The 11,482-nt window shown below is 40.5% G+C and overlaps 1 protein-coding gene across 2 annotated transcripts; it reads left to right on the forward strand.

The window, feature by feature from the left end:
* Positions 1–9,079, forward strand: dipk1aa (divergent protein kinase domain 1Aa). Of its 2 annotated transcripts, XM_037788660.1 has the most exons (7): positions 1–481; positions 6,364–6,498; positions 6,698–6,805; positions 7,009–7,095; positions 7,421–7,597; positions 7,713–7,844; positions 7,964–9,079. In XM_037788660.1, exons 1-7 carry the CDS (start codon positions 428–430, stop codon positions 8,642–8,644), a joined length of 1,374 nt encoding a protein of 457 aa, XP_037644588.1. In that variant the 5' UTR covers positions 1–427; the 3' UTR covers positions 8,645–9,079. The 2 variants fall into 2 exon arrangements, with proteins under 2 accessions (XP_037644588.1, XP_037644589.1); XM_037788661.1 differs by lacking the exon at positions 7,009–7,095 and having other exon boundaries at positions 5–481.
* Positions 9,080–11,482: the final 2,403 nt, after the last annotated feature.

An 11,482-nucleotide genomic window follows, 5' to 3' on the forward strand; every position in this document is an offset into this window, starting at 1 on the left:
CAGCACACCAGTGAACCCACAGAGACACGTTATTCCGTTCATTTAAATGACAACCTGAAAAAAAAACAAAAAACGTTTTATTTTGTAGAGGAACAAGTCGCGCATGCGCAGTGATCCTATGTGTTTCTCTCTCAGGCCAGCTTGAGGTATGTCGCTTTGCTTGAAAATCAGCAGCTGCTGCAAAGAGCAGAGGCAAAGAGCAATAATATCAGAGACAGGACACACCGACAGCTCCAGGGATCCTCCGCTGGGTCAGATCTGATGAGATATGCTGTCATCATTTCCTGTTCTGTGAACCAGACCTGTGGTTTCGTTGTGGAAGAAGAAGACAGGCTCTCTCTCTGGCTCTCTGGATCTCTGTCGTGTATTTTTTATTTGGATGATCTCCCACAGCCAGGTCCACGTATTGAGATGATCTATTTTTGTGATGGCGAAGGGTCTGTTTCCACGGGCCTGGGTGAAAAAGTCTTTCTACTTCCAGGTAATGTTCAGTCATTGGCTCTGTTGAAGCGGATTATCATGTGATAATGTGTTTATATATATGACTGTGTATATAAATCCTTCCTTCCTGCAGCTGTCAGACTCCACAACCAGCACTGCTCCCAGTAGATCACTTATATACACCCCAAAATTGACAATAACCTGATATTTTCATTTCATTCTCACTGTGCAATATCATTTTCCACTTGTGCAATAGTCTGTTTATTGTCAATACTGTATATACTGCTCCTATTTTCAATATTATATTTATTGTTTTTTTTTGTTCATTTTGAAACAACAGAACAAACATTCACAAACGTCCCCAATAATAACATTCTCAGGTACAAAGAAAACTTAATAAACCTAATATTAATATAAAATAAGCCAGTTTAGATACAGGAAAAACCTATATACAAAAAAATAGATATATAAGTAAAAAGAATATACACAAGTAAAAGAAATACAATTTAAAACAATAAAATAAAATAAAATCTATTTATATATACTGTATACATATACACATAAATACACATATACACACACGCAGTATATACACATACAAAAACACATATACATATAATCAATTAAAAAAATCAGTGTACAATTCAGTCATCATCCTATTCTATCTCCCTATTACTGCTCCTATTTGTATACTTACTTCTATTTAAATGGTTCATTGTTACACTTTGTTTTGCTCTTTTTTTACTGTGTTAGCTGATGCATCTTGTTTTTTTGCACTATCCCCTTTGCTGCTGTACACTGCAAATTTCCCCACTGCGGGACTAATAAAGGAATATCTTATCTTATCTTACCTTACCTGTGTATAACGGTGTCATATCATCAGACTGATAGCTGGCTCTGCTCTTATGCATATCATGGGGCTGTTATACATTATGCCTGAGGAATGTGACTGCTGGACAAACATTAAGTTGATCTGCTGATCCATAATGGTTAGTGCAGAGTAGAGCACATAGGCATGCCACTGAGTGTGTATAACATGTGAGGAGAAACTGGTAATCCATGCCAGGACTATTTTGTATTTATTTATTTGCACATATATAAAACTGCACAAAATCCAGTCAATGAAAAAAAACAAACAAGAAATGTGTTAGGAAAGGTCAAGAAGCCACAGGCTTATACAAACGACCTCCCAACAACCCCAGGAGAAAAAAAAGGAAAGAAGATCTAAACTTACATCATTTTAAAAATACAACAAAAGTTAAACAACAGGAAATACACAAAATGTGCAGATAAACCCTAACCAAACAGTGGAAAACAATCCAATAAAAACAATGAAATACATATAAAAAACAGTACAGAAAAATGTATCTAAACATATCAAAAGATAATTAGACATCATTAATTAAATGTGATGATAATTAAGGATGACTAAGGATAACGAGCTCTTGATAACGTGTATTTTGGTGTTCCATATTTGTACACCACGATATCTGAGGGAGTACTGGCCATGTTTAGTTTTGTAAAAAGGCAGGTGAAGATGATTAACCTGTCTAGTATTATGTGAATGAATTTCAGAATTAGATTTAAAGAAGTTGCTAAACGATGATGGTAGAGAAGAAGGCAAGAACATGTATTTATATATAAACACACAAATCAAATAGGGATAAATCATGGAATAATATAAGGTTAATAAACAAGAAACATTTATGAAACTTCTTAGTTTGCTGATGATTTATGCTAGGACTCTGTTTGCAAGTTTCCTTCACTTCACATGTGACTGAAAAGATGCCTAGCCTATGTTTCATCACCCCCTATAAGTGCCAGAGGAGCAGTAATCCTTTTGGTTGGATAATAACCTTCTCATCTGGGTACCAGTGGCTTGCAGCCAGCAACTACTCCCAGTACAGTGAAGAGCTTATGAAAGAGGAATTGCATTTGCTCTTGGGGAAGAGTAAACAACATAGTTGCATTACAATATCCAGCACAGTCAGCTTATCACAACTTTGGGCTTGACCTGCAGTCCACGGACAACAGTAGAGTTCAGGAGGTGAAACATGATGGCTGAGCTGATTTAATCTGGCTTCAGACAGTGTTTAACTACACTATAGCCAGTGTTTCCTTTTGGCCTTGTGGGCTGGTTAATTTAATTTAATTAGGCTACATTTCATTCTGGACTTGTTGTAAAATGGTTCCTATACCCCCAAAACACTGTGTGCAGAAGTGGTTTCCTTTTGGCCCTGAGGTGATCTAAACATAGCAAAACCAAGCAAATGATGTTGACATTTTTGGCCACACTGGTCTTGAGTTTGTATACTTTATTGCATGATTTATTTGGGTTGCTTCAGTTCCTGTTTTGGTGCAGAGTTTGTATGTGCAAAGAGAGAGACAGATTAGTGTGCATTTTTGTAGCCTACCGAGTTTACTAACAAACCAATTAGTGCATTCATATTCATATAGAGCTGCAATGGGCTGTCAACCTGTCCAGGGTGTACCGGCCTTCGCCCAATGTCAGGCCCCAACATGACCCTGAATAGGATAAGCGGTTACAGATAATGGATGGATATTTAGGTTAAAAGTCAACACACCAACATAGTGCAAATACAAAAAGAAGTCTTGTTAGGGGGACTTGCTGGTTTATGGCGACTCACCAAAATGTGTTGGCAGAGGCCGACGTATCCAGTTCTGTTACAGGACATGGTGTCTCGTTTGCATCCAGGCTCCAATGAAGCAAGTCTACGGGGTTATCTGGATCATTTTGCAGAGTAAAAGCCCAGAACTTCATCAGTCCATGTTCCAGATCTGAAGATCTGAGTTCCAGGTTTTAGTCATACAAAATATATCTACATTAGTCAACTGGGTAAACCAGTTTCTCTCCCACGTTTATCACACGACTACTGTACTGCCTCATAGTCTTTGAACATCTGACTCAAGTAGGACAAATGGCTTTTGAATTTCAAAGCTTTTTTTGAAGTACGTGAGTTCAAAAAGCCACATGAAAGACAGTTTTTTGATTTTGTGAATTTCTGTTTTTCCTCTTGGGTCTCTTTGATACCGACATTTCTGTTATCTTTGCCCTGTTTTAGGCGACTTGCATATCAGGAATGAGTCTGTAAAGATATTTTTTTCACTCTGGCTTCAGCCATCTTTTATGGTCTAGTGGTCTGCTGGGGCAAAAACTCTGTCCTGAGGACATCTGTTGACTCCATAAAGAAAGTAGGAGAGAAAAGGATAGGCAACACCTCCCAATCCCTTCATTAAACCCTGAGCACAGCTTCAGGCTGCTCCGTCACACAGTACATGAAGATGTGATACTGCCGGTCTTTTGTCTCTGCTGTAGTGACCGGACTAAAAGAAGTCAATACTTCATGAGGGTTACCGTGCGGTAACTGAATCTAACTGTTGACAGCTGGTAACTCCTACAGTCTGCACTACCGGCTTTGTACTATGTGGACTTTGCATATTTATCTCTTCCTGTCTGCACTACTCATAACCAGCTTATCATCAGTATTTTGCATTTGTTGCCACTATAAGTGTTACATTTTAACTTACTTTGTAATTTAGGAGGAATGTGTTTTTCTATTTTACTTTATTCCACTCTTCTAATGGAATATTTGTATCCCTTTTGTTATTTACTTAACTTTACTCAGTACAAACTCCAGGTCATTTTACTTTTGCAGAACAGTTTACAGTAGGACTGGGCAATATGACGATCGTCAAATGATACAAAAAAATTATATATCTTTTTCTATATCGTTTCTGTTGCGGTAGAGGCCAGGCCTATATTTATTTATTTTTTCTCTATAATTTCACTTCAAACTGTTGTGATCATTTTTGTACAAAATACTGATACTTTTAATTTTTCAAGTATTTAATGCGCACAGGAGTATACAGAAATAAGCTTCACCATGTGGTTATTACAGACTGTTTATTTATTGAATTGCCAGAAAACCTGCTATATCGTGATATATATCGTTATCGAGATATGAAATGACCTGTATCGTGATAGAAGATTTTGGCCTTATCACACAGCCTTAGTTTACAGTACATTGTATATACAGTAGTATCTCCATATCATGCTTTATGTTACGCGTAGTAACAGTAGTAGTTCAACTGTTTTTTTTACAATCCCCTGAGTGGAATCAATTAAGTTTATCTAATGTTATCTTAGATAAGACAAACACTACATATAAGGGTTCCAAGGAAGAGGAGACGGTGTAGGGAGGAAGTGAAGGATGCAGCTCTTCGTTGCTCAGGTTTCACCTCTTAAACTCAGAGGCCTCATCATGTGTTTGCACAGACACGCTGAGACACACCGTCACACAGACAACATGAACACATGACCATAATGTCCTGTGTGTGTGTGTGTGTGTGTGTGTGTGTGTGTGTGTGTGTGTGTGTGTGTGTGTGTGTGTGTGTGTGTGTGTGTGTGTGCGTGCGTGCGTGCGTGCATGCGTGCGTGCGTGCGTGTGTGTGTTTCATGGACGTACATTTTCTCCGTATTAGCACCAACAGGCATACCAGAGGAGTGAGATCTGATGGTGGTGTGTTGTTGTTTTGTACTCCCATGAGATACCTCCCGTTCCCTCCCCGGAGGCCCACTATCGGTTTGTTCATCTCTTCAGGACACAGAGCGTTTAAAAAAGCAGGCAGCTCAGCAGAGACTACAGCTCTAAACACGAAGCTGCTGCCAAATGGACACTTTGGTGAAATGCACCAAAGGGAACGGGAGGCAGGTTTTTCCTGTATCCTCCCTGTGCTTTTCTCTGAAGTCTGTAGCTCAATGTTGGGAAAGTGTTGAATGTTTTGTGTTAACAAATTTCATGAAAAAGCCTCAAAGAAATCCTTAATAAATTAAAAATAATTTATAACCGTAATTAGTCTGTGTATGTGGATCTGATACTTTTAATTTGTGCGGCAGTTTTTATGGACACAAAACAGAAAACCTGATCTTCTGTCCAGGCTGCCAGAACTGTTTACCAAGAGCAGTAATCACAGCACAGCAAAGATACAAAAAGAAACAGGCTTTTTTTTCTCAGTCCCGGCCTCGCTGGGTGCATATTTTGTTGGGATTTGGAAACCGTGCTGGAGCTGAGTTGCGAGGAGCAGCACGCTGCCAAAATATACACAACATAAGCTGTTCCTGCCATGTGATCAGAGTGAGAATCAAAATCACTTTATCCTCCCAAGTGCAGCTACAGTCCTTGGAGGGAAAACTACCATTTTGTTTCAGTAAAAGTCTCCTACTGTGGCTGACTTGGCAAATCCACTGCGCCTTCTAACGATGTACTTTTCTTCATTTTGTTTTTACTAGTAGTCACTTACTGCTAAAATGATTATTTGATTTGTCAATCGACGGAACATCGATTCCAATATAAATAAACAGATTTGATTATTTTAGATTTTATATTAGACTGGGATTACTTTTAATAGGAATTTATTTTTTGGCATTTATTGAGAGTAAATGCGTATAAAGTTTGTTTAAAAAAGTGTAGCAAAGAAACTGAAATAAATCATTGAATGCAGCTCTGAGTCACAGGAACAACAGCACCTCTGTCAGGAGGGGCATTGTGGGACATGTGATGTTTGCATCCTGTGACACGGGCAGTAATTCGATTTTCCATTTTCCAGCTTAATGAGCTATTGTTGCACATGGCGACTAATCAGCCAGCCAGTGCCTTGTTATGGGACACCACCACGCTGTCACCATGGTAACCTATTATGTGATCAGGTTTGATTAGGGAGTGCAAAATGTCTGGATTGAATCGGCGTACTGTGCCTGGTTCATACAGGCAGTACATCTCAGTCTGGATACAGATGAAAAATTACGTTTTCTCACAGTAAACATGTTCTTGACTGTAAGCCAGGTATGTTTTCAGGCTCTGGATCGATCTTAGAGTTTCTGTTTGTGATTGCCCTCCACAGGCTCGGATCTCCTTTGTGCGGGTGAAGTACCTGTTCCTCACATGGCTGACGGTGCTGGTGGGGAGCTGGGTGCTGTATGTGCAGTACTCCGCCTACACAGAGCTGTGCAGAGGACACGAGTGCAAGAACGCCATCGTGAGTAATGGCTTTGTTTGTTTCGACCCTGTTGTTTTGAATGGTATTTTGTAATGGACTTCTACTTTGCAATCATTTCTGTGTGACAGCTAAAACGTGTTGTAAATACTTCTTGTGATTATCACACACGCAGGACCTAATGTAATGAATGAATATAATTAAGAGGCTTAACATTAAATCACTTCTCTCCCTCTCCAAGTGTGATAAATACAGGAAGGGAATCATCGATGGCTCGGCCTGCAGCAGTCTGTGTGACAAAGATACGCTCTACATGAGCAGGTGTCTGTCAACGCTGCCAAATAACCAGGTAGGAAACTCATTTTACTTTCTGTTAAAGGTACAGTGTGAAGGATTTAGCAGCATCTAGTGGTGTGGTTGCAGATTGCAACCAACTGAGTACTCCTTCGCTCACTCCTCCCTTTCCAAGATTGCGGTAATGTGAGTGCAAAATTGTGGTAACGCCGTTCGCTGCGTTTAGAGGCCATCCTCACCATAATAACTCTACTTTAGGACCAAGAGAAGTCAGATGGCGACTGGCGGTACCACGGTCTTGCACTCAGTTTCACAAGCGTGTCGGAGAACTACGGTGGCCTTCAGGTAACGTAAAAACACGAAAGGCTCTCTCTAGGGTCAGTATTTGGTCTGCCAGTTCTTGGCTACTGTAGAAACATGGCGGACTCTGTGAAGAGGACCCGCTCCCTACAGTATGTAGATATGAAGGGCTCATTCTTAGCTAACGAAAACACAATGATTCTTGGATGCAGGTGATTATACACTAATGAAAACATAGTTATGAATATTATTTTCCATTTCTGCTGATAGATCCCCCAAAATGTTACACACTGTTCCGTTTAAGCTGCGACTCTACTACTCAACGCAATGTTCAGCATGTTTACTGTTCGTCTGGCCATCTGTTCGCCAGGTGTACACAGGAAGCTGGGGCGACCACGACGGGATCATCCGCTGTAAGTTGGGGGAGGTTGTGCACTACGAGTTGGGCGAAGAGCCGGAGCCACGGAGAGAAGCCCCCGTGTTCGACAAGCCCACCAGAGGCACGTCAGTGGAGAAGTTCAGAGAGATGGTCCTCAATCACCTCAAGGTAAAGGACTCGACTCAGAGAGGTTCATATAGAACCAGATATTTGAGTCTGTGACATGACGGACTAAAGCCCGGGACGACCCTCTTCAAGTCTAATGTCCCTCTTTGTCCATCAGTCCAAGCTTGGAGAGCAGGCGAACCTCGCCAGCCTCGTCAGCCAGATCCTCTCTGTCGCCGATGGCAACAAAGACGGACGGGTGTCGCTGCCAGAAGCCCGCTCTACATGGGCCCTCCTGCAGATGGATGAGGTAAAACAACAAAGCCACTAAATAGGACAATTAGCAACTGTGCTGTTTTGTCTGTGGCACAAATATGTTGTTTGCAAACATGAAATTACTCGAGTTCTTTGGTGTTTTCTTTTTTCAAGGTGCTGCTGGGCCTGCTGCTCCAGGACCGTGGACACACTCCTCGCCTGCTCGGCTACTGTGGGGACCTGTATATGACGGAGCGAGTCCCCTACGGGCCCCTGTATGGTCTGTCTCTACCCTGGCCGCTGGTGTCCTGGGTGCCCAGCGGCGTGCAGCGCACTATGGACCAGTGGTTCACCCCCTCGTGGCCTCGCAAAGCTAAGATCTCCATGGGCCTCCTGGAGCTGGTGGAGGACATCTTCCACGGCACCTACGGCAGCTTTCTGATCTGCGACCTCGCCGCGGCGCACTTCGGTTACACCGACCGCCACGAGCTCCGTCTGACTAATACCCGAGCGGTGGTCCCCGAGGACGAGTTCAAGCGCTCCATGCGGGCGCTGAAGTGCGAGACGGACGCCGACTGCGTGTACGGGGCAGACTGCCAGACGTCGTGCGACGTGACGGAGAAACGGTGCAGGGAGGAGCCGGTTCAGCCGAACTTGGCGAAGGCGTGCGGTGCACTGAAGGACTACCTCTTGCGCGGGGTGCCGTCGGGGCTGAGAGAGGAGCTGGAGAGGCAGCTGTATGCCTGCATGGCTCTCAAGGGTAACGCCGGACAGATGAACATGGAGCACTCGCTCATTCTCAACAACCTGAAAGCTCTGCTGTGGCGACAGATCTCACACACCAAGGACTCGTGACGAGGAGAGGAAGTCCTTCAGTTCCTCACACGGAGCCGAGTATTAAAGATGCTGTGATTTAGGAATAGCAAATTTAATGAAGTAGTTTTTATCAACTCTTAACACTTATGAAGACTGACGGAGACTCTACCTCCTCTATTCTGGAAAACACATCCGAGTACTTTGAAGTATAAATAAACTGAATGATTGCATGTTACCATCAGTCACACGTAGAAACTGTTCATGCAGCCACATTGTATTGTATTGTCACCACAGTGGAATGTTTCGGGGGCACTGCTGGAAAAAAAACAGACTCGTAAACAGATGTTACTGTTCGTCTCGAGAGCTGAGAGACCAAATTGCTGTTTTTGCCTCAATACCATGCAGATATGTACGAGGCTGACATGGTTTTAGGAAAACAAGGATTGGAAAAATCAGAGAGTGTTGTACAAAACTCCAAGTTTTTAGTGTAATGCACTATTTCAAGATAGGCTCCTTGATTTTGTTTATTTTAAGGTTGCTATTGGACACCATGACATAATCAGGGAGTGTACCTTTTAAAGGAGAAGTCTGGTGATATCCATAGTTTTGTTCCTTGTGAAAAGACCAAAACCAACTGTGCGTTAGTTTGTTTCTCAGTACTTTGATTTTTACTACGCTGTCTATTGGACCCAAAATTATACTTTCATTTTTTATTAAAGTGAAATAATTTCCTAAAACAGCTGAGTTTTTAACAAAGGTTACTCAAACAGGAGTAAATGGTGTGGACTACTTTAAGTAGAGCTGCAATGACTAATCAATTAGTTGCCAACTATTTTGATAAACGATTAAGCGGTTTGAGTAATTTTTTTATGAAAAAAGTCAAACTTTTCTGATTCCAGCTTCTTAAATGTGAATGTTTTCTGGTTTCTTTCCTCCTCTATGACAGTAAACTGAATATCTTTGAGTTGTGGACAAAACAAGACATTTGAGGACGTCATCTTGGGCTTTGGGAAACACTGACATTTTATAGACCAAACAACTAATCGAGAAAACAGATTAATCAACAATAAAAACAATAGTTAGTTGCAGCCCTAATTTTCAGATGTGGATTAATACACATTTGGTGCTCTAGTGTACGCGGTATCGACTAACTGCAGCACCCATGTTTGTCATAATGAAGAAACAACATGTCACCCAGTGCAACAGTGTGAGAAATAATCTATTTTAGGCTTTGGCTACACAGGTAGGACCACATGATGAATTCATTGTTGGTTTGTGTCTTTTCTGGGGTATACTTGACAATAAATTGAAATATTGAATATCACCAGACTTTACCTTTTAACAAATATTTTACAGATTGGTGACAAATTAAAGGAAAAAAAACTTGGTAACACTTCATTTTACAGGTCCGCAAATTTCATGGTAATCAGGTGATAATTAGCAAGTAACCTATTTGAAATTTCTTTGGAATTACTGCCAAATTACTCCAATATTTACCTCAAAATGTATCGAAAATTACTTTATTATAAACATTTAATAATTATATGTTAAAATAGCATATAATGGTTAAAATAGGCTTGAGAAGCGGCTGTGCGCTGCTCTTCATCGGAGGTGGAAAAACAAAACTAATAGACACTTCTGATCAGGCTCAAATCTCACCATTGTGTGACTTATTGTCTACACAAATGTAACCTGGTAGCTAATGTAATGATTCAGGGAGTTTATTTAGAAATTTCAAAGAAGTTATTTGCTATTTATTATCTATTTATCAGCAGAAATAAAGCATATCAATTAACTTTGTATTCTTTTCCTGGAAATGTATTAAATAAATACCAGTTATTGAGATATAGCAGAATATAATGATCTAATAATGTTTATAATAAAGTAATTTTCGATACATTTTTAGGTAAATATTGGGGTCATTTGGCAGCAACTCCAAAGAAAACTTTTAAAAACTTGAATGAACTAGTGTAGAAATTTTAAAAAAGGCAAAGCCTCTATACAGGATCCAGAGATCTGGAGAATCTATGCTACAGAGCAGTAAAGCTTTTCCTTTAATTGTCACTCATCCGCGTAATGAGTGAGGCAGTTGATGAGCTTCAAAGTGGACAATGTGATGGTATTAGTCAGTCTGTATTCCACCTGTGTGTCAGTGTACTTCACTCTGCTGTACATTCTCCACCTGTAACGCTGGTGTCGTCAATGCTGCATCAAATGACACGAGGAATATTAATGTATTTAATTTGGTTTGTGAATGTCGTATTTCTCAATGAAAAGAGCCTTTGTGGTAATGTGCTGTATCACATTTTTTTGGATTTTGTCTCAGTGCCATAGAGATCATGCTGAAATCATTTATGAATGTTTAAACCACCGGTGAAGGTGGAGATCTTCACCAACTCCTGTGGTCACATCTGAATGCTGTACAGAGTATTTTCCATGATCCCTTCCAGACGTTGCCGTTGTGAAGTTGCTGTGATCGAGTTGACAAACTTGTTTAACCACTTTAAAAATGCATTTCAGAAAAGACATGACCCGTAAAAGCATGTCAAGCTTCTGGTCAATGCTGCTGTTTGACTTTTAAAAAATGTACAAAAAAATGTTTACTTATTGAAGAGACCAGCATGATTTTGCACAATTAAAACTACATACCACTTCACTGTAACTTGTCAAATCTGTTAGGTCTGTTTTTTTGCTACACCATACTGTGAGCCCTTATCATACTTTGAGTCATTCATGTGGATTAAAGATTATCACTGTAAATATTAGTCTTGGGTGTGATTTAAACAATCAAAAGCAAACAAGGCCATATTGATCCTCTAAAAAAAAAAAAGTACATGCATCTCTTTCGAGAAAAAAGTATTGACGGAGAGAGAAAAG

The sequence above is a fragment of the Sebastes umbrosus genome, chromosome 12 (assembly GCF_015220745.1).
Source record: "Sebastes umbrosus isolate fSebUmb1 chromosome 12, fSebUmb1.pri, whole genome shotgun sequence".
NCBI classification, from domain to species: domain Eukaryota; kingdom Metazoa; phylum Chordata; class Actinopteri; order Perciformes; family Sebastidae; genus Sebastes; species Sebastes umbrosus.